Here is a 24,480-nt window from a genome sequence, read left to right on the forward strand (position 1 = left end):
ATAGGTGATAGATAATAAATGATAGCTAGCTAGCTAGATGATAGATGGATAAATGATAGACAGACAGATAAATCTCCCTTCTATTTTTCATAGTTTTCTCTTCTCTGGATGAAATATTCCAATTTGTTCAATTTAATTCTTATGTGTCATGATCTTGAGACCCTCACCATCCTGGTCCTATTCCTTTGGATGCCCTTCAGTTGATTAGTGACCTACCCAAAATGGGGTGAGAACTAAGCATGGTCTCTAGATTTGGTCGAAGGAGGGAATTAGGGTATGAAAGAAAGAGAACTGTATTTGGTTTCAGAGGACTTCCCAAGGTTTAATCTGGAAGTTCATTTCACCCGAGTTTCTCAAGTTCTTGTGATCTGTAGCATCTCCGTCTCAATGGTTGCTTTTCTTTCTTCCTCTTTAGGCTGCATTCCTGACTCTCTTCTATGTGCATAGTCTTTACTTAATAAATCTTTGTTGACGTGTCTAAATTTTAACTTTTCTGTCTACATTTGTGTAAACATGGGTAACTTAATTGATCTTTTGATCCTTGATTTCCTCCACTGTAAAATAAAAGAATTGTATCAGATTAGAGATTTTTACCTGTGGGGCTATAGATTTTTTGATAAATGCATTTCAATATAATTGGTTTCCATTGTAATCTTATTTTATGCATTTTAAAATACTATTTTGAAACCCTCACCATCTTGATTCTCCCTTTGATATTCCTCGGATTATTTTTTGCCCTGTCTAAAATGTGGCCACAACTGATCACAATACTCCAGAAATTTAAAAAACAAACAAAAACCCTAAAATGAAAAACCCAATGTTTTATAGGGAAAACAAAAAAAAAAAATCATTAATCTGAGGAGGTTTACCCAAACTGCCAAAAAAGATTCATGACACAATAAATGTTAAGAACCCCTTAACAAGATAATTAAAATCCTTTTCATCTTTAAATCTTATAATTGTATCAAAGCTGGAATTCAGAAAGCGAGCATGGGAAGGTACAGAATTTGCTCTCTTTTTATATCTTTTGTATGTGTATATTTGTATGTGAGGAAGGAGAAAGTATGGAAATTATTCTGGCGTGCTCACCATAGAAGCTGAGAAACCAGAAATGCAATCCTAGTTACAGGCCTAAACATGTTAACAAGTGAAAAACTCCTGACCTTCCAACAGACTAAGGAGCTGAGACTAGTTCCAGGAAAAGGAAGGAGACAGATAAAAAAGAACAAGGGCTGTCAGAGTATCAGTCAGAACTAGTAATGTGTACCTCCTTGTCCCCTACAGTAAAAGTAGTGCTATCCCCTTGAAATCTGGGAGCTGCTTTTTAATTTCCTGAGGATGCTGCTACTTCTTCCATATGAATGTGGAACCAGAAATGATTATCTCAATCTTCACAGACCACCTCAGTTCACTTATATGAGCAAGCTTTCACCTACCTACCCACATATTACCTTTTTATTTTAAATAACATTTTGTTTTTCCCCAGTTATGTATAAAGACAATTTTTAATACTCATTAAAAATTAGTTGCAGACTTTCTCTCTCCCTCCTTCCTTAAGACAGTTAGTAATTTGATGTGTTATACATGCTCAATCATGTAAAACATTACCATATTAGTCACCACATATTGCTTTTAATGGCCTTGGTGAGTAAATTAGATCCATATAGCTATGAGAAACCTTGACCCCAGTGGAAAGTGTTCTCTTGTATGCCAAATTTTCTTAGAGTCCTTTATTTAAATCTCTAATTTGCTCTCATCAGGTTTCTCTTCCTTGTATTATAATCTTCTGTGAATATGAGAGGCTGTATGATGAAGAGATGGTTAAAGAACCAGCCTTAAGAGTCAGGATAACTTGAGCTAAGTTCTGCTTCTAACACATAGTAGCTATTTGACCTTGGTTAGTCACTTCTGACCACCCTTAGATAGCTCTTTAAAAGAATTATAAATTACAGAGCATTTATTAATTTTTTGTTAATTTCCTCACCAGGAGATCTCTATGCTAATTCATTGTTGGTGGAATTGTAAAGTGATCCAGCCATTTTGTAGAGCAATCTGGGATTATACCCAAAGATTTATTTATTTTTAACGTTTTTCTCTTTTTTGAAAAATAAAACTAAAATAAGAAAAAAATAGAAAAAGACAGAAAAGGAAAATTAAAAAACAAGACAAAACACTGTCATGTTCCTAGAATAGAATTGGAAATTGCAGAGATGCCCATCAGTTGGGGGATGGCTAAATAAGCTGTGGTAGATGATGAGTTCAATGATGTTAGGAAAACATGGAAAGATTTGCACAAAATAATGAAGAGAAAAATGAGTAGAATCAAGAGAACATTGTATACAGGAATAGCAATACTGTTTTAAGAACAATTTGGAGCAAATAAGTTATTTTGACTATTATAAATAACCAAATTAACTATGAAAGATATATAAAGAAAGATGCTTTCTTTACATAGAGAGAACTGACAAATAGAAATATGCATAGAATGATTTTACATACATAGGGTATATCTATGTATATATGTACATATAAATTATTCTATGCATACTTCAGTTTGTCATATATGTATACACATCTTTAAATCCATATCGATGTGTACACACACAAACACACACACACACACACACACACACACACACACACACTTCTATTTAATGATAACCATCTCTACAGTGGGGGTAGAGGGAAGACAAAAAGAAATTTACTTAATTTTGTATATTTGAAAGGAACAGCAGGCTGTGTACAGTATATTTGCAGTTTCATAATACAATCATCTTTTTTACTGCACTAAGATATAGCTGCTTTATTCCATTAATAAGAATAACATTTAAAAATTAAATCCCAAATCTGAACCAAAAAATCTCCTTCCATGGCTATACTCTGGCCTTATCCACTATGTTTCCTTGCATCAAACATTTAATGCACCTTGTTTATTCCCCATAATTTATATATTTGTATAATAGATGTCTTGGATAATGGGCTTTGTGTCAGCTCCTTTTTTACATGTCATGTCCTATGAAAATTTGGGCATCTCCATCAGCTCTATTGTAGCATTTCTCCATGTTAGCAAGTGTGGTGAATATTCAGTCAGTGTTCCCCTTCTTTTTTCATTTTTGATCAAATTTGTGAGATTCCAGGTCCACATTCTTAATTTGGCTAGGTAGATATCCTCTCTGGCCAGCGGAACCTATCATTATTTATTTATTTTTTTGAACCAAAGTCAAGAAATAAGAATGATAATGACAACAAGAGTAACAGCATTTAAGATTTACAAAGCACTTCACATGCATTATCTCACTTTATTCTCACAATGACCCTGAGTAATAAGTGCTATTAGTATCTACATTTTACAGTGCAGGAAACCAAGGCATCTGAAATCAAGTGACTTGCCTAGGATCCCACAGTCAGTCAATGCTTGAGGCAGGATTTGAAGTCAGGTCTTCCTAATTCCAAGCCCTATCTGGTGTGTCACCTACCAAATCCTAGACACTATCTTTATAAGCATCTTCTCACTTATCAATTCTGCCTTTCCCTTAAGCTTCAGTGATGAAAAACATCACCTGTGCCCCTAAGAGCTTCATTTCCCTGATCAAAACTTAACAATATTTAGCAATACTGGCAGTTAAACCCACATTAGTCACCAGAAGTAATAGTTATCCAGTTTGACAGGTCTGGGAAGGTTCTCTGGTATCTCCTAGTTACATGCCCCACAAAAAAAAAAAAAAATATATATATATATATATATATCAGACCTCTCTGTTATCATCAAACAAATAGTTATGCCAGTAATCCTGAGGAGGAACTCTCCAGCTACTGCTCTTACTCTTTTAACCCTTAATGGATTATGTTTTACCTGATAGTACTGGAAAGTCAGTACCATCACTTCTAGGAGTTCAGTCAGCAAAGGTTTCAGCTCCCTCTAATGAGGAACCTCATATCTGTTACTTTGCCAACTGTTCATCAGTTCTTCTGCTTCTCCTCTACTAAATTCTTTTGCCCTCCAATGTCCTGACTCAGGTAAGAATTTCCCTCTGCTTCTTTAAATCTTTTTTTCTTCTTTGTTTTCAAGTGGGAAGTCTTCTTGGAACCCCTCAAACTCCTTGATAATTATACGGTGAAGGGACAGTCCAGTTCAGGTTCTTCATTATCTCTTCTACAAAAGAAACCAGTCTGGATTCCAATCATAGATAACAGTTTTTTGCTCTGGCAGAAATACAGACCCTGTAAATTTCATGGTCTTTGCTGTCTATTTTATTGAAAGCATATGTAATTCAGTGCTTATTATTTCTCTGTTTTTTAATTAACTTTTTTCAATGAACAGAAAAATTTTTTCTCTTCTTTCAACTTTACTCACCCACTAGAAACAAAAGAAAAATAGATATGCATAGTTGAGCAAGATAGATTCCCAAACTATTTCTTCTTGCTAGTAGCTTCTCTAGAGAACTACTCTGGCAAAATGCTCTTCTTCATTTATTTTATGTAATAATAAACTTCATTGAGGAAGTCTTCTCATAGTGTGGGATTTAATGCAATTAGCAAAAGACCTTACCATCTGTTGGGCATTCTTCTTCTGTTTGACCCTTCTCAAGGACATTCTCCATGATCATTGTAAGTACCTTTCTTGAGCATATAAGTATCCTTCAACAGAATTATCCCCATGGTTGCATTTATCAAAAACAAACAACAACTGAGCATATATGTATGAAGGTCTCTTTATTGGAAGGATTTTGAAAGCCATGATTCGCTCTGAGTTGAATGCCTTTTTAATTTAAATTTTATTTTTATTTTCAGTTCTACATTGTCTCCTTCCCACCACTCCCTCCATCCATTGAGAAAGCATGAAATACAATACTCATTATAAAGCCATGCAGAACATATTTGGCCATTAGCCATGTTCCAAAAAAAAGAAAAGAAAAGAAATATATTCAATCTGTATTCTGGATCCATCCCTTCTCTTTCTGGAGGTGGATAACATCAAGTGTTTTTCTGCAATCAACATACCTTTCAGGCAATTGTGCAACTCCAAAGATATGTTCGGATGCAGAGAATTATTAGTAAAACCTATTTGTTCCTTCCTCATATTTTCATTTTGAAGACACAGCATATTCTGAGAGTTTATAAATATGAAAAGTAGTAGACATGTGGGTTTGTAGTTAAATGATGTTCTCTCAGAATCCTTTTTTTGAGCATTAATACTACCTGGGTTTTTCCTGTTCTTTTGATAGTTTTCCCTCCCTGAAACATCTTGAAAAATAATCCCTCAAGTATTTCAAGATCTGAATTTGAAATGGATCACCTCTTCAAAAATCACCAGCAGGAGGTCATTCAGGCTTTGATTAATACCCCCTAATGAGGAGAGCCCACCTCTTACAGCAGCATTTCCCATTTTTGAATACCTCAAATTGTTAGAAAAAAAATTTCCTAGATCAAAGAGTCTTATCTTCTTTCATATCATGGTCCCTTTGGCACTCTGGTAAAACCTATGGATACCTTGTCAGAATAATATTTTAAATGCATGAATAAACAAGCTATACTAAAAATATTAAAGCATTACAATATTAACAAAACAAAAAACTTCCTTGATAACTATTTGGTCTGATTTGGCTCCTCTTCCTACAAATATAATGTAACTGTATAGAGTATATGATATAATGCAAATAAAATAGAAATATGTTTTGGAGATCAGGAAACAAGGATATAAAAAAGCACTTAGTCTGAATGACATAAAGGGAATTGTTAAAAAAAAAAAAGTTAGACAATGAGCTAAATTCCAATGTGTCGTCTTGAAGGATTCAAGACAATTTGCCTCATTTCTGAACTGAAACAGCTTGATGATATGAGATGTAGTGTACTGAGATGTAGTCCATATCCTTAGAGCTGGGCTGCAAGTTGCTTTCATATGGATTTCCTATCATCTGCCATCTTGAGAACCTGAGTATGGATTGTAGCACTTTCTACTCAGTAGCATTTCTTACTCAGCAAATTGCTCCACATTATCTTCACTTATTTTTCTACTCATGGCAACTCAAGGTTTTTCTTTCCTAGAATGACTTCCATCTTTTTTCAAAGGGGGTCTTCCTTTCCCAGGTATCCTGGAATGAGATCCAATGGAATTCTGACATCCTGGGACTTTCTTCCAATGAAGAAGTGTCCTGTCATTTCACTTATGTTGGCTACTTGAAGTCTTGCTGGGGAGATCCCAATAAGGACTGACTTGTTTTTCTTAGTATCCCAGTGAACATAGGTCAAAGCCTATAAGCAGTTTATACAGTTATCTCTTCCACATCATGGGGATTAGGGGCACCCCTGAGATCTGAAAAATCCACATATGATTTTTGACCCTCCCTTTCTACCAGAGAAGAAATCTGAATTGTTATGGTATTAAAATAAAATGTTGATAATATGTAATACCATACATATAGTTTATGCATTTTTGACTTTTCTAAACTTTTCTGTATTGTCTGCTGGATTTTGTGTGGCTTTTGTGGCTTCTACAAAACTCCTCAAAAATTCACATTTAATTCTTATGCCAACCTGTGATATATTGAAACTTCAGTGAGCAAAGTTGCAATGTGAAAAGGATAACTATAATGTTATTTATGAATTTTAACTTACTTAGACATTACATCACACACTGACCTGCATTTTCTGTAGATTATATAGATGCTCTTGATTATCTCCGGTTTTGGCCATTCTGTATGCATTTTTTTCCCTCTTTCTCTGTCCCTGTCTTTCACTCATAAGCCCATTGTTCATTGTTCTCTTAATTGTTAAACAATTCTGAATATTTTGCAGTGTACCATGTTCCCTGTATTCCCACTCCCAATACAAATAGTCTTGTGCATAGACTCAAATGCTTGTTAAGTTAGATCCTGGAGTTGTCAATTGATTTAATTTCAACTTTATTGCCATCAGAATTTACTTCTTCTGAGATTAGACATCTCCCAGGATGGCTGGAAGGGCTTTAATATAAGTGTTTAATTTTATTAAGAACATTGATAGAATCATAAAATATCAGTGCTGGAAAGGACCTTTGAGATCATGTTCAACCCTCTTGTTTTACAGACTAGGAAACTAATATCCCTAGAAATCAAATGACTTGCTAGAAATACATAGTTATTAGTCTTTTCTGAGCATTCCTTGTCATTGAAATCTTTCTGTCATGACAGTCCAATCATTCCAACCAAAGACAGTGTGGTATGATTGAGAGTATACTATAATAGTAATCAAAAGAATTTTATTCTTGTCCTTCTCAGCCCCTACTCATCTGTGTGACCTTAGGCAAAATGCTTAATCTCCCTTAGCCTCACATTCTTTATCTGGAAAATAAGAATAGTAATATTTGTCTTGCATAGTAAATATATTTGTTGTATATGAAAACATCATGCAGATGCAAGATATTGTGAAGAAAGCCCTTGAAAACCTTAAAGTACTACTGGGGAATGTAAACAGCACTCAAGAAATGGTTTATTTTTGTCTTTTTTTAAAACATAAAATTTATTTCTCAATACAGGGTATTTTTGGGGGGCATATTTTTTAGGGAATAATAGGGCAATATTTTAGGGCAGTTTTAATCCTTTCTATGCTATCCTTTCTAGTGGAGCACTGGTTAGAGTGCCAGTCCTGAAGTCAGGAAGACATTTCCTGAGTTCAAATCCAGTTTCAAACACTTACTAGCTGTGTGATCCTGGGCAAATCATTTAACCCTGTTTACCTCAGTTTCCTCATCTGTAAAAATGAACTGGAAAAGGAAACAGCAAAACACTCCAATATCTCTGCCAAGAAAACCCCAAAATGCATCATAAAAAGTCAGACAAGACAATTGAACAACCAAAAATCCAGTGTTCTATCCCACTATGTAAAGAGAAATGTGTTCAACCTCTCTGCTCCCAGCCCTGCCGAATGAATGGAATCTAGCGCCATACTGATACCCTCCCTTTCGAATGGTACATCCTTCCCTCCCCATACCATGATATATAGCTTTCTTTGTGTTTGAAATTAGGGTATCTTGGAAAACTTTTATAATATGCTAAATGCAATAATTACTTTCTTTTTTCTTTCTTTCTTTCTTTTTTTTTTTAAACCAACAGAAAATGCCCTAAGAACAACAGAGGACGTCGGCAGAAGCAAAACCTAGGCCATTTTACATCAGACACATCATCCAGAATGGTTTAATTCGATGACTTTTATATGTACACCAACCATGTGATAAACATTTTATTATGTCTTTTTTTAAAGAATAGAAATATTTATTTCAGAGGCCTTATTTTTGGACATTTTTAGTGGAACACTGTTGGCTTGTATTTAGAAAAGCATCAACTCTAACAATTATGGAGTTTCTGTTTTGTGCTTTTAAATACTGAATTTCATTTTCTGTATCTGTAACACATGGTTATATAAGACTTGTACTTTACCCATGGAATGTAATATTTTTGCAAACCTTGATCACTTCACAAATAATTATAGAATCTCACACTTACACGCACACACACACACACACAAGAATCAAGCATGAACTAAAGGTAAAAAATGTTTACAAATTACTTTTCATACAAAAAAAAATCCTAGAAGACACTGTGTTTAAATAGATATTTAAATGTTTTTGAGATTTAGTACATGATTTTTTTAGATACTGCTTATCGCATGAATTGTGAAGCTGTATATGTGTGTAGCTGTAAAATATTTATAAAATGTTTGGATTGTAAACCAAGCACTATTCTCCTTGTGAAACATTTCTAATATTTGGAAAAGGTTCTTATGGTGCTGATGGAACAAATCCATAAAAAGTGGGCCCGTAGATTTAGTTATTGTGATCATTGACTTTAAAAGGCAACAGATTGGAATCAAGCCTACTTTTTTCATTAAGACCATTTTAATAGTCACTTTTTTAAAGAAAATATTTGTTTAACACAAAAAATTAATCAATTGTATTAGTGTTTGTGATTAAAAATGAAAAAACCCCCCTAATTTACAAGCAGTGTTCTTGAAGAGAATATGCCAAGAGCTTAAAAAAAAAACAACAACCCTCTCTCCAAATTAGACTTCTGGTTATAGTTATATTAATAGATTGTTGATGTTTGGAAGATCTGAAATGTGAGTAGGATGTATTCAGCTGTTTAATATGTAGCTTAGACTTTCAAAAGTATGCATGTAGAATTTAATAATTTGTTGAAAATAAACAATTGATTTTAATATTTGGTTTGGAAAGCATGTTAAAATACAATGTTTTCACTTTATATGGCCTCTGTTTTAGTGTGTCTGTTACTTGTTTTAATATTATTTGGTCTGTAGGTTTTAAAAGCAGCAAAAGTTTTAGCTTATAAATTTGTTTTCTTTTTAAAACAAAGTTATTTTTGAAATTATCCAAAGGAAAAGGAGTCAATGAAATGGGAGTAATAATATTGACATAAAATTTTTCTAGGTTGCTTTTTTTTTTTAATGTGATAAATGGATGTACTGGAATTCTAGTAGCCCTCTTTTATATGTTTTCCTCTTCTGATGTTACTGTGGTCTTTGAGTCACTTGGTCTGTCAACAGACAATTTTAGAATATCCACTGTATGTGAAGTTTGGTGCCAGACTCGTTGAAGGGTTTCATATTGCAGAACAATTGCATATGGATATTTCTAGTTACAAATACTTGACCAACCTCCAGGGGTGGAGTTTCTTACCCTTTAAACCTCTATGAGGCTAGCTATCAAGCTAACTTCTTTGCTTTAAGTGCCAGAATTAATTGTGGGGTTAGTTATATTTCAGCCACTATATAGATAAATCAAAAAATAAAAAGAAGGCACAAAATGGATCATAACAAATCGACTGCCAATGCTGACAAAATCCATCAGAATCGGCTGTCAAGTGTTTCAATAGATGAAGACCAAGATGCAGCTTTGACAATTGTGACCGTCCTAGACAAAGTAGCTACAATAATAGACAGCGTCCAAGAAAGCCAGAAGAGAATAGAAGAGAGACATCGAACAATGGAAAACACAATCAAATCTGTCCAAATTGATATGTTGAAGCTTTCCCAGGCGCACAATAACACAGGATATATGGTAAACAAGCTGTTTGAAAAAACCCGGAAAGTCAGCGCTCATGTGAAAGAAATAAAAGCACGGGTGGAGAAGCACAGCCTAAATGTGAAGAAAGTGGAAACCAAGCAAGAAGAAATACTCAGAAAAAACAAATTTAGAGTGGTCATATTCCAGGTAATCTTATTCTCAGAATTATTTTCATTACTCTGAGTTTCTTGCAGACTTTCAGTATTTTAGAAATAATTTCCCACCCTCCAAAAAAAAAGAGGTCACTCTTTACATTATAGAGCTTAATAATAACATGAAATAGTGGAGGCATTTTGGATTAGGGAAGAGAGTGTTTATATATATAGATATAGTTATATAAAAGCCTGGATTCAATGAATGATTCTGTCACTTGCTATTTACTGAATGACCTTGGACAAATTACTTAATGGACATCAGTTTTTCTACTATAAAATGAGGGGTCAAAATAAATGACCTCTAAGGTACCTTCTAACTTTTAAAATCTATGACACTGTAAAATGGGTCCTGGTTTCCAAAGGGGTTTCAGTACAAAATCCTTCTGACAGGAACCAACATGCTATTATTAGTATCCCAGGATTCTCAACCATTAAGTGTAAAATGAACTGTGGATCAGTTAAAGTTATTTCTTGCCTGTGAAATGCAATATGAGGCAGGCTTTCCCAGTCCATTGGCCATACATGACAATCATTTCTGCTGCTTTTACTTTTTACCTCATTAGGGACAGGCCAAAATAATAAAAATTCTATTTATATAACCTTCAGATATAGGATTTCTACTAATATTGAAAAAAAATAGGCCATAGCAGGAAGAAGAGACATTGATATTCCTGGATTGGGGAATTGAAAAGAAACAAGGGTATAGTTGAGACAGTGCTGTACCTAAGTACAAGTAGTGAGTGGATTAAATCCTGACTCAAATGATTAATGGCTGTGTGATCCTAGGCAAGTTACTTTCTCAGCCTCAGTTTCCTCATGTGGAAAAGGAAGGGTTTAGACTGAATTAACTGCATGCTCCTTTTTGGCTCTGAATATATGATTTAGTGATTCTATCCTATTTATTGAGGCAAGGGGGAAGCAGAATTATATAATTAGATAGCTATTTTTGAAATCAGAAGAAGTAGATTCAAATCCTGCTTTGGAGACATAACAGTTTTCCAATCACGGACAAATCAATTCACCTTTTAGCTCTCATAGGCAATTGTCTAAAATTCTGTCACAGAACCGCTGATCTGCATCAGCAGTATAGGGAGTTTTCACATGGGGAAGTTCCCCATATAGAAGAAGCTAGAGATCTGGCTCTCCCTCTCCACCATACCAACAGATAAGAGAAGTATTTGAACTACTTTGTGCTTCGCATTCTTGATCTTTAAAATGGGCAGCAGAGTTGGACTGTGTAGATAGATGAATTGCTGGGCATCTGCCAAGTGCTCTAGGTGGCTACACTGGAAGCAGGAGGTTATGGGCCACATGCAAAGACCTAAGAGACCCAACAACTAACTCCTAGAGTTATATTTTTAAGTACAACCTTTGGCAAGACCTTCTTAAAGTGATGCAACCACTGATGGGCAACATACCACCAGCACCATTATTCTATTTATAACCTTGAACAAAGCAGGGATGGGGCTTCAGAGCTCCTACTAAGGCTGGTTTTTCTTATAGATCATTTGATTTTCATTTGAATTGGTCAGTCACTGCTGTCAAGTAAGTAGCTGGAATAAATTTCTCATGGGTATCCATGCTTCAAGGTTCTTCCCATTCAGATTTTTCACTTTGTTGTCAAAGTGATTTTCTAGATCTGGCCAGGTCACACAGATCTCTACTCAGTAAACTCCAGTGGCTCCCTATTATTATGTCTCTTTAGTACTGAAAACTCATCACAAACTGATCACTTTCTGCCTTTCAGTCTTCTTATATTTTATTTTCTTCCACATGCTCTACATTTCAACTGTACAAACTTATTTGCTGTTCCTTGCACATAATGTTCGATGTTCCAGCTCTATTCCTTTTTTCTGGGAGAGATGAAGAGGGGAAAGAAGGAAGGAGGGAAGGAGTAAAGCAGGCTCAGAAGAAAGGGGGGAAAAGAGAGAACAAGGAAAGTGAAGGAAGGAAGGAAAGAAGGAAAGAGGGAGAGAGGGAGGAAGAAAGAAGGAACTCCTTTCTCAAAGGAAATAAAAGCGTCACCAAATCCACAATTTTTCAAATTCAATTCAACAAATTAGTAAGTACCTGCTATGTGCAATGTATTATAGTGAGCAGTGAGAGTACAAATATTCATTAATAATATTAGGTGACTTTATAGAGAGTGATTTACCATGTGCTATCATCACATTTGATTCTTACACCAGCCTTGATAAAAATAAAAACTAAAATGTAATAGGGAAATGTTTAACAAAATAAACAAAAATACAATGCAACATAATGTTGTTGTTTTATTTTGGTGAGGCAGTTGAAGTTAAGTGAGTTGCCCAGGGTCAAACAGCTAGGAAGTATTAAGTATCTGAGGCCACATTTGAACTCAGGTCCTCCTGACTTCAGAGCTGGTGCTTTATCCACTGCACTAACTAGCTGCCCCAACATAGACAATGTTAATTTGTGGTTAGACATTTTTAAAATTTATTTCATTTTTAATTTATAGAATAAAATAATCATTTTTATAATAGTATAATAAAAGGTGATTAAACTGCAAATCTATTATGAACAACTTAATGATTAGACATTTTTCACATACAAAAACTGAGAAATAGGGAATGTATTCCAACTTGCCCAAGTACACATATATCTACATAGCAAATTCAGGATTCAAATCCCAATCCTTGGACTCCAAATCTAATTCTTTTTTTTTTCTATTATCCTATGCTGTCTCTTCAAATTAAACCTAGCTACTGCTTTCAAGAAATACTATATGTGTATATGTACATGCATACATGAGTGTGCACATGTGTTTGTGCAAGTTATATATACGTATACACGTGTGTCTGTGCATTAACTATGCATGTGTGTGTCAGATGTATGTGTCCCATCTTCCTTTTTCCCTCTCCCTTTCTTTCCTTCTATCCTTCCTTTCTCCTCTTCCTTTCTCTAAGAACAGTGGTTTCATCACTGAGAGTCTTCCCTCTGCTGCCATACTAAAACATCTCCACACCTTAAGAAACCCTATCAAGAGTTGCTGTGGCCAAAAACTTTCTGTCACTTTGCTTACCAACCGTCTCTTACTGAGCCTCTTGGATCTTACGTATGCTGATATTCTGACTATAGACAGGCCAGGTCCATTTGCAAATTCTTTCTAGCTTGGTAGGAATGGCCTTTGAGAAGGAAGGATCAACTGGATAAAGCATTGGAATTTGAGTGTTTTTTCTTCTGCTAAGTTGTAAGATATTAAATAGCATGGACCCAATCCAGGCTCAACCCATCACTTATTTTTTCCCAGTTTTATATCTGTCTCTTCCAGTAGGAAATGTATCTCTTCTAGTAGCCAACAGTTTTATAATTGAGTCCAAGGTCACATAAGCAACAGCAGAGATAAGATTTGAACACAGGTTTCCTAATTTTAAATCTAGTGTTTCTTCCCCTATGCTATATTGCCTACTCAGTGTAGCCTTAATCACTGAATGGGTGTTGCATCAGTCAAACTGAGACCTGTTAAGACTTAGCTTAAAAAGGCCAAGGTCTCCTATTTCATCTCCAGTCATCTTGATAATATGTCTGGGCACTGGATTCAGAAGTCTCTGGAGGGGAAAGTGCAGCAGGTGACCTTGCCCAGCCCTTTCTAACTTAAATCCAATTCACTTGAATGTCATGCATCACTTCCCTAATAGCATGGTCATCTTCCAAATGAAGGTTAAACAAATTAAATACTAGAAGAGGATCGAGATTTTGCAGAAGTAATATTGTACTCTCCCCTTTAACTTCCAGCAGCATATAAAATCAAACCTGGAAGGGACCTTAGAAATTACAAGGTTCAAACCCCTAATTAAGTAGATAAGAAAATTAAGATCCAGACACATGTCATGATTTACTCAAGATTGCATAAGCAAAGCTGACAAATGCCCACTTCTCTTGAATTTTACCCTACTTCTATTCCTGTGTTATTTTTATTGTTCATTTGTTTCAATGATGGCTATCCAATATTTTAAAAAATTTCCTTCCTTCCTTCCTTCCCTTTCTTTCTTTCCTTCCTTCTTTCCCTTTCCTTCCTTCCTTTCTTCCTTCTTTCCTTCCACAATTGGGGTTGTGACTTGCCCCTGGGTACACTGCTAGAAAATGTTAAATGTCTGAACCACATTTGAACCCAGATTCTCTGGGCCAGTGCACTATCCACTGCATTATCAAGCTGCTCCTTGAGGCTGGATTTGAATTCATATCCTCCTGATTATGAGCCCAGTGATCTATCCACGGTACCACTTAGCTTCGAATTCTATTATTTTTATTGCCTCTCTTTCTACTAGATGCTAATTTCCTCCTGATTGTGTCCATCATTTTTGTCATTGGCATTTTACAGATTTTACAGATATCCTTGATGGACATAGTCAATTTTCCAAATGTAATGGTGCTTTACTGAAAGATAAATGTGTTTAAAAAGTGAAAATTTATAGCTAACCCAAAGCATAGCATAACTTCTGGACTTCAGTTTCTTAATTTATAAAATGAGGGAATTAGGGGTGAGCAGTGGGCCAAAAAGTGTCAGAAAAATTCTTGATTGGGGCTGAACCAGATTAAAATGTAATTGGGTAATGTTAAAAAAAATAAATAAAAATGCCATACAACACAGATAATACTAATTTGTGGTTTTCTAAGTCAATATATGGCCCTCAGGGTTCTGTCTCTATTTGAGTTTGACTACAAGTTTTCTACCATCTCTTCCAGCTCTTCCCTCTATGATCCTATGAGTCAGAAGGGAACATGACAATCCCACGCTAGTCCACACTGGCATGTCAGTGCAAGCGGGGAAAGGGATGGGTTGGGAACACCAACAAATTCCCTAAAAGGACTGAGGCTCTGGAGAGACAGGTGGATCTAAATAAATGATTAGTTCTTCTTAAATCCTTGAATTTTTTGTCCCAGAGTCTATGTAGTTTTGACTTCCTGGTCTGAATCCTTCTTCTAGCAACTGGTTTTCCCATTCTCCTTAGCATGAGCTATGCCTCAGGAAAGATACAACGCTTTGAACATTAATTGTTATTTTCTCACATATTATATGTGTGTACATACATACATGTATGTATGTTAGGCATGGTGATATATGATATAATTCCATCACATCACTTTGTCAGGCATGTGATATTGTAGGCTAAATCTAAATTTGGCTTGGGCCAGTGGATTCAAAGTTTCTTTAAAAATTCACAAACAGCCACTCATGAACTGTAAAATTTAAAACTACTTTGATTATGAAGTTATCATGAAGAAAGATATTTAAAGCTGAGAATAAGAGTCCTCATAACTGGGAATGATCAGTTTTTATGTCAAAATCATTGGGGTATGGGGAAATAGAACTCTGGTTTCTTTAACTGATATAAAAAATTATTACCTAATTTGAATTTTTTTAAGAAAAATTCAGTATTTATTTTTATATAAATCTCATTTTTTGCCAGCTAGAGTAAGACAAAGAGTAAACAAAAGCCAAAATAAATGTAAAGGGAAATATGAATTTCATCTTCCTCGGCCTTCCTTATTCTGGGTTCTTCCTGGAAACTCATTTTCTAGTTCCTATATCAGCATTCTTCATTTCTCTTTTGAAGATTCATTTTTTACTTTTTTCTGCTTAAATTTTATTTTATTTATTTCTTCCTCATTCCTTGATATTGTCCAAAGGCAGATCATCTATACACACTCCTGCAACAATTCTCAGATAGTTACACAAACACACACACATCACTTTAGATTTTGATGTGTCTAATGAAGCAGAGTGGTTGAGTGAGAAAAACATTATTCTAAAGCATGAGGACTAGGAATCAAACTGCTTCTGGCATTGAGGAACTTTATAAGAACATAGATCCACATCCTTTTGGACTTCAGCTTTGTCATTTATAATGTTAGGGGGTTATTCTAAATTGGGTCTGCTGGAGAAAGACACACACACACACACACACACACACACACACAGATAGACAAAGATAGTCACACAGAGAGATAGAGACAGTGAGAGACAGAGAAAGACCAAGAGAGTCAGATGAAGACAGAGAAAGAAACAGAGACAAAGACAGAGATAGTCAGAGAGAGATAGAGAGAGAAGGTGATACAGAGAGACAAAAACAGAGAAACAAAGTAGCAACATAAAGACATTGATAGAGAAATACAAAGAGAAACACATAGAGAAACAGAGACAAGTGAGAAATGGAGAGATGGACTAAGGAGAACACCCACCATGCTAAGGGGGTGTGAATGTCTTTGGAGTACAAATGGAGCATTTAGCCTGTCCATTTGCTATTTCTCATATTCACTACATAACCATCCCACTTTCTTTCCAGAAAATACACTGCCTCAATGATATTTTTTATCCTCCTTCTCCTATGCAAGTGACTGTGGATAACATGACATGGACTATTTATAACTGCCATTTGTCTTTCCATTGCCACACACTTTCATGCTTTGAACTGATGGGTAAATAAAGGAAAGTGAATCTGTGACTTAGTGAATGACAGAGACAGAGAAATAGAGACAGAAAAGAGGAAGAAGTGGGACAGGAGAGAGAGAGAGAGAGAGAAGGGAATGGGGAGAGAGAGACAGAGAAAAGGAAAGAAAGAAGAAAGAAGTCAGAAAAGAGAAACAAGGGAAATTGAATAAAGCAAGCAAAGGGTGTTAATTAATACATGTTAAATCCAATTATAGGGAATAACATTTCAAAAGAGAATTCTGTATTACGAAGCTGTTTCTACTTCTCATAGTATTTACCAATGCCTTTTTTACAGTGAATTCTCCACAATTAACAATTCTCCCCTAAAGTATTCTCCTACTTCCTCATCTTAGATTGTAGGTAACTCTGAGTTCTTGAAGACCTTACCTTAAAATCTAAGTCGCTTTAAGACCAATAATATATGTTCTGTCATCTGAGGACCAGCCTATATAGATTCTAGAAGATTCATCAACAGATTGGTAACTCTAGTGAATTTTATTTTCTTTCACAGCAATTTGCAAAGACCAAAGGCAAAGAGGACTTTAGATATAGATCCATATCTATGAGGGAAGTGCCTACAGAAAGGAAATCATGGATCTTTGCAGTTCTGAAGGGTTGGACCTGACTTCTCAAACTCGCACTCAGAAATTGGGTCCCCCAAGAATCAGAGATACTCTAATTAGATTTGAGGTAATCTGAGTCCACACTCCCAGCACTATAACCCCCAAGTTTCAATGACATATTTGCCTTCAGTAGTCAGCTAGAGGATAATTAGCTCAAAGCAAATATATTTATGGCATTATATGCGATGTAATTGTAAGAACAATAGATATAAAATATTTCCCCCATAAACCTGCGACAAATTGAATCATTTCAGTCAGGTCCAATTCTTCATGACCCCATTTGGGGTATCCTTGACAAAGATACTGAAGTGGTTTGTCATTTCCTTCTCTGGAATATTTTATAAATGAGGAAACTAGGCAAATAGAGTTAAGTGACATTTCTAGGCTTCTACAACTGGTAGGTATCTTAGGTCAGACTTGAACTCAAGAAGATGAATCTTTTTTACTTCAGGCCCAGAATTCTATCCACTGCACCACCTCACGGCCACACAAAGTGCTATTATTGATGGATAAAGTTGGATAGGAGAAAGATTCCTCCCTCCATTGCTACACTCAGGAAGGGGTGCTGGGGACAGACCAAAGTGTTCCTGGGTTCTTCCTCCTCGGTTAACTCTCTTCTCAAATGTTGGAAATAACTCTGATTTCAGGGTTTTATAAAAGTCACCAGGACATAGCTGATTTCTGAGACAATGGCTAACTGACCATATAATTCTGAAAGTTGATTTAAGAACTTTTTCTTTTCTTTTTTTTTTTTTTTTTTAATACTTTACAAAACAAGACAGGTATGTCTTTTATAAGGTGCAAATGATCAACTACAAAATCTTTCTATCCCTTTGTTTCTGTTATCTGTCCTTTTTAATCTTCCAACTTCATCAAGTGGGTTGGGTGGATTCCTGAGGTTCTCTGATTAACCCCTTGCTAAGAATGATCTTGTATAACCAAAGCTTTTTTGGGTAATGTCCACTTAATAGTTATTTGGTCACATTCTATTTTTACAGAGAGAGGAAAAGCTAAATTCTTCAGGTTGGGATTTTTTGGGTTTTGTTGCTATCAGTTATTATTTTTTAACTCTTCTTTTCACTGATGGACTCAGAGTGCAAATTTTTTCCCCTTCCTTTATAGTCTTGCTTCCTCCTGACTCCCAAAGATGGTTAATGTGGAAATATGTCTTGTATCATTTCATTCACACACACACACACACACACACATATATATATATATATATAAATAATGGGTATCATATTTCTTACATTCTCCAGGAATAGGGGACAAGTTAAAAGGAGAGAGAATTTGGATCTGAGAATAATAATAATAATAATAATAATAATAATAATATATATATATATATATACTTTTAAAATTAAAGCTTTTTATTTTCAAAATATATGCATGGATAATTTTTCAACACTGACCCTTGCAAAACCTTTTGTTCCAGTTTTCCCCCTTCTCTCCCAACTTCTCCCCTGGATGGCAAGTAATACAATATATGTTAAACATGGTAAAAATATAATATATATGTATATATTTTTTTTTCAAAGAAAGCAAAGAAAAGCTTTTCTTCCTCCCTCAATTTCATACTCTTAAGTCAGACCTCCCTATTGATAGTGCAGTCTGTGGCTATAGCAGGTGTTAGGAGTGAGGAGGAGTTAAAAGGTATTTTGATCCCTCCCACGACCACTGATTCATCAGAGCAACAAGATTCCTACACATATTTCTTTTAACATGTAGCATCCTGTGCCTAATGCCAAGGAATTTTAAGTAACAAAAAACAACAAAGATGTTAACAAAATAAGCAAAGCAGCAGAAGAAAACTGACTGCATGTTTGTTTTGCTTAGCTATATATTTTTTATTATTAATTTTACAAGGGACACTTTCTATTTGGGGTGGGAGACAGTTGGTGGGTAGTTGTAAGTATTAAAAAAAAAAGTAGCAGAAGAAATAAGGGTCAATGACACATTTTAAATACACCGAAGTAAGCAGAAAGAAGTTCGGAGGGGGACACTGATAAGTAGGGTAGATCTATTGTTACTGTGTTAAATTTAATACAGGTGTATCTCAGAGATATTGCAGATTCACTTCCAGACCACCACAATAAAGTATATATAACAATAAAGGGAGTCACTTGAATTTTTGGTTTCCCAGTGCATATAAAAATTATATTTATACTATAATCTATTAAGTTGACAATTATATTATATCTAAGAACAAAGTATATTCCTTAATTAAAAATACTTTATTGCTAAAATAAAAATGCTAACCATAATCTGAGCTTTCCGTGAATTGTAATCTTTTTGTTGGTGGAATCTTGATTTGATATGGGTGGTTACTAAATGATCAGGTTGCTGAAGATTGGTATGGCTATGGCAATTTCTTAAAATAAGAAAACAATGAAATTTGGCCCATCAACTGACTCTTCGTTTCGTCTGAACACTTAGAAGCCCTTGTAACCAGGGCTACAAATTGTATCTCCAGGATAGGAAGTCCCAGGAAAGGGGAAGAAACAGAGAAGAAATCCATGAGTGGAACAATCAGAAGACACATAACTTTTCCCTACTGAGTTCACCATCTTGTATGGGCATGGTTTGTGGAGTCCAAAAGCAATTACAGTACTAGAAAGATCACTGATCACAAATCACCATAACAGATATGACAATAATGAAAATTTTGAAATAATGTTAGAATGACTAAAATGACACACACCTTTTATTTGTCTTTTTTTTTAAAAGCAACATCTATGAAGTACAAAAAAAGCAAAGCATAATAAAATGAGGCATGCTTATACAAACTTAAAAAAAAACTGGATATAATTTAAATTTATAATATAAGTTCATGGAGGAATTGCATGTATCATTATCCTTTCTGGGTTTTTAAAAAAATACTGAAATCTTCATAGTTTTGATATTTTTAAGTTCATAGAGAAAAGAAAATTCACATAAAATTTTAAAAAATTGGCTGGCTCATTGAGCAAGATTTTTTTCCCTTGAAACTTTCTTTGGCTTTAATTTGTTAAACTTATTTAATATGTATTTGAAATTATATATTATATATAATAATAATCATTATTACTTTCTTTTAGGAATTGTTATTTAGTTCTACATTCCACACTTTTTAAAGTTTTATGCGATTTTAAATTATCTTTTATTTAGTATGAGGTCTTAGATGAATTTCTTTAATACTTGTTTTTCATTGTTTGAAATAGTCTTTTGTGTAATTAACATTTGGTGGAAAGGAGTGAAGAAAATAAATAGAAGCTTGGATCAACCTCCCCCTTTACTGAATAGCATCTCAGAAAGTGGTCTCAATCTAAAATAATTGTACCTCAATGGCAGGGGGATGGCAGGAGGGATTGGAGTGGGGGAGCATACAAATATAATTCTAGTCTGACACCCCTGTTTTAGGAGAGCCTTGTGGTTCTAATTGCCTTTGCATCTTCAGGAGTCTCCCTTGGAGAAGGATGGCAAGATTCCAAAGATATCTATCCATGTCTCCCCCCAAGTTACCTGGCTATACATTTAGACATAACGGGCTTTGAGTCTGTTTCCTTATCTGTGTAATGGATCTAATAATATTTGCTTTTCCTACCTCACAGGGATATTGTAAATCTTTAAATTATATAGAAATGTATACTATGATAATTTCCTTTCTTTCCTTTCCCTCCACTCAGGAGGAAGTCCCATGCCCTACATCTCTCTCTGTTGTTAAGGAAAAAAGCCTACTTGAGGATACACAAGAAGATGAATTCTGCCTTCCAGATGATCTCTCTTCAGATGAAGAATATGAAATTGAAGAAAGCAGAGCTGCTCAGTTTAAAAAGTCAGGAAAGAAGCAAATTGATAACATTAAAAAGGCCTTCTCTAAAGAAAACATGCAGAAGACAAGACAGAATTTTGACAAGAAAGTAGACAGAATTCGGACTAGAATTGTGACTCCCGAGAGGAGAGAAAGGATCAGGCAGTCAGGAGAGAGACTGAGGCAGTCAGGAGAGAGACTAAGGCAGTCGGGAGAGAAACTGAGGCAGTCTTCAGGAGAAAGATTGAAGCAGTCTGGTGAAAGATTTAAGAAAACAATTTCTAAAGCAACTCCAACAAAAGAAACTTTCAAGATGCATCTCCATAAGAAAGGCAAAGAACGAACAACTGCAGAAGGACAAGAAGGCATTCAGGATATGGGAGTGGATATTATTGGCAGGAGTGGGCCTGATGAATCCTTAAATGAGCTCTACACAGAAATGGCAGCTACCACTGAAAATGTACAAGGTAGAGAAGTATATCCTTCACAATCAGAAGAGGAAACCCAGATTCCTATGGAAAATATAGTTCTGCAGCCCCAAATAAAAGGAAGTAATGATGAATCCCTTTTGCTGGATTTAAAACAATGAGCATAAAGGGAACCAATCCATCTTTGATTGTGTCTGCTTCGTCAAACAATTCTAACTAGAAAAAAGTAGTAATTTTTATTTTTAACATTATATAAAGATAGATAAATGCTATTATTTCACTTAATGTATTCCAGGCTATTAATTATGTTTTAATAAGCCAGGCAATTTAAAAATCTCATTTTATTGGCATTTGTTCCCCTTTAGTGAGGAATAAAATACCAATGAATGATAAAGCTTTTTTGTTGCTGTTGTTTAGATGATTGGATTTTGCTTTTCCCTTCATAAGTATGGAAACATCTTGAATTTCTTTTCTCTCTTGTGAGGGAGGGAAGAGTTTCAAAGTAGGGAACATTTGATTATCTAAAAGAAACAAAAAAATTGTTTAGTTGATGTGCTCACATGCAAATAAACTCTTGATTTTTGGCTCAATAGTAGCAAAGTTATTATAGTAGTGAAAGCCGCAACAATATTTGTATAAATTTTGCTCTAAAATGTGTCTATTTACACACTCAACTATTTAAATACTTGCATCAATTGTATGTATGATACTATTGTCCCTGAAGTGGAACAGCCTCCTAACTCATGGGGACATAGTTTCTCCTAATACTATGGGGGTACAGCTTAGAGTTTCTAGAAGATGCTAGTAGATTTAAATTTTGCTATTCCACCTTACTTCCTATTACAACTTTGTAATGGAAATTACAAAACAAAAATAGAAAAAAGTAACTGCTTAGCAGCCTCAACTTTCCCTTCTAGTGTTCTCCAAATCCTGAGGACCTTCCTAGAGATATTCCTAACTTGCTGAGCTCGTGCTTGAAACCACCTGGGTTGTGCCCTAATCTTTTGTCTCCTCAGCATGTCCTCGAAGGTTTAACTCAGTTGGCACACAGGCTAAAATACATTTACTATAGTGAAAGTGAGTATAAAGTATAAAAGTAAGGTCTAAAGAAGTTGAACACACTTTTGGTAAAGTTCAATTTTCAGTTTCTTAAATGTTCTTCTTCATCACATCCCTTTGTTCTCGAAAGAAAGGTGTCAGGAAGTGCCATCATTCTAAAGTTAGGATAGGGGAAATCAACTCACCACATCTCCAGCTTACCTAGTGTCTCACTACACTCAGAAATTGAACCATTTTCCATGTATACGCTGTTCTGCTAGGTACTTAGCTATAAGATCCTTCAGAAACCAAGAGTAATTCAACAAAGTAACCTAGCACCACTAATTTCCTTATCTGCATCACTTCCCCATATATTGCCAATATGACCAGAAATTCAAGGACAAATCAATAGACTTGGTATTTCATGGGCTAACCTGCTCTCCTCTCCACCTTGATAATACACATATGATCAGAATGGAACCTTCTCCTGATGTCAATTGCCAGGAGTACCAGTCAATCACAAAGCACCAATGCTAGCAAAGTGAATATCAGCAAGTTCCGGGAGATGTAAAGTAATGTGACAGCCCTTTTAAAATCTCTCCAGAGCCTCAACCTAACTTGACTCCTACAATGCTTGTGGTAATCATAGCCCTGAGCTTTTTCTATTCTTCTCTCCCTCCCTTCCTCCCCCCCCTCTCTTTCTCCTTCCCTCCCTTTCTTCTTCTTTCTTCTTCCCTTCCTCCCATCCTCGTTCCCTCCCTCCTTCTCTTCCTTCTTCCCTCTCTCCCCCGCTCTGTCCCTTCCTCCCTCTTTTTCTCCCTATCTCCCTCCCTTCTTTCTTCCCTCCCTTCCTTTCTCTCTAAATCTCTAACTCCCCTCCCTCCCTTTCTCTCCTCCCTAAAGATTTGGGAAAATGCAGAAGGAAATTTGGTGCCCAAATATACATGTTTAAAATGAAAGTACTTGGGTATTTGATTTAGTATCAATTCCTCTTCTTTTCCTTGATAGATACAATCTTGATATTCCATAATATTTGTGAAATGCAGATGGTTAAAAATTAAAATATGTACAGAATGAATAGTACTCTGAAAAGAACACATTTTAAATAGTTCTACATTCAAAGAAAAATAGCTTAAAAGACTTGTATAAACATTTCTTTGAGACACAGTTTTTACAAAAAATATCATTATATATTAATCATAAATAATTTGATATCTCTAATTTTAAATATTCATTTTAGCAATCAACATTAAACATGATAAATACTAAAATATACGTGTGGTGTTGTAACCATTCCAATAGCTAGTTACTGTTGCTAGTTTCAAAGGAATTCTGTGGGAATATAGAACAATTATAGAGAGCAAATTTCAGGGGTTTTCTGCCCCGTGCAAGAATTTACTTTATCAAAAAGATATATGGCAGCCAATATGTCTATAGAACAAATTTTGTAAAGTGAATTTTCCCATTGCCTTACATTTTGTTAATCCATTAAAGACCTGTGCTTTTCTTAGCTGGGAAATTTTCTTCACCTTTCTAAATAAATCCTAGATAGTTACTCAAGGCACATAGAGATTAAATAATTTTGCCCAGCATCATGCAGTTAGTTAGCAAGAATCAAAAGTAATATGTGAAAAACAAGTATCCCAGATTCTAGTCTCTACTAGCCTTTCTATTTTCTACTCCAGTGTTCTGCACATAGTAGACACATAATAAATGTTTATTGGCTGTTTGGTTTTCAGAGTGTGGTCAGGTGACTCCTAAGAGTCTCCGAGATTCTTTTGAGGGGTCTTAAGGTCCAAAACTAATTTCATAATAGCAAGATGTTTTGTTTTTAACATGGTAAATATCAATAGCTATAACTCACATAAACAAAAGCTTTTGAGGGAGGAGACATTGTCAATCATTTTTAAGAGTTTAAAAATTTTTAGGCCAAAT

General features: G+C 35.1%; 2 protein-coding genes across 2 annotated transcripts in view; both read left to right on the forward strand.

The window, feature by feature from the left end:
- Positions 1 to 9,236, forward strand: part of TMEFF1 (transmembrane protein with EGF like and two follistatin like domains 1) — a 137,556-nt gene extending 128,320 nt beyond the window's left edge. The window contains exon 10 of the mRNA XM_031969184.1: positions 8,091 to 9,236. Within this exon, the coding sequence (XP_031825044.1) occupies positions 8,091 to 8,175 (85 nt within the window). The 3' untranslated portion in view covers positions 8,176 to 9,236. The remainder of the gene's footprint in view (positions 1 to 8,090) is intronic.
- A 201-nt stretch (positions 9,237 to 9,437) lies between these two features.
- On the forward strand, positions 9,438 to 22,097 carry CAVIN4 (caveolae associated protein 4). The gene is made up of 2 exons (XM_012542703.2): positions 9,438 to 10,204; positions 20,955 to 22,097. The coding sequence occupies exons 1-2, from the start codon at positions 9,797 to 9,799 to the stop codon at positions 21,666 to 21,668; spliced, it is 1,122 nt and encodes a 373-aa protein (XP_012398157.1). The 5' UTR covers positions 9,438 to 9,796; the 3' UTR covers positions 21,669 to 22,097.
- Positions 22,098 to 24,480: the final 2,383 nt, after the last annotated feature.

This window comes from Sarcophilus harrisii, chromosome 1 (genome assembly GCF_902635505.1).
Source record: "Sarcophilus harrisii chromosome 1, mSarHar1.11, whole genome shotgun sequence".
NCBI classification, from domain to species: domain Eukaryota; kingdom Metazoa; phylum Chordata; class Mammalia; order Dasyuromorphia; family Dasyuridae; genus Sarcophilus; species Sarcophilus harrisii.

Bases quoted from the DNA above. Each gene is read 5' to 3' on its own strand.
- CAVIN4 (XM_012542703.2), top strand. From the start codon at position 9,797: ATGGATCATAACAAATCGACTGCCAATGCTGACAAAATCCATCAGAAT. The intron at 10,205-20,954 runs GTAATCTTATTC...CCCTCCACTCAG, and splicing joins TTAGAGTGGTCATATTCCAG to GAGGAAGTCCCATGCCCTAC.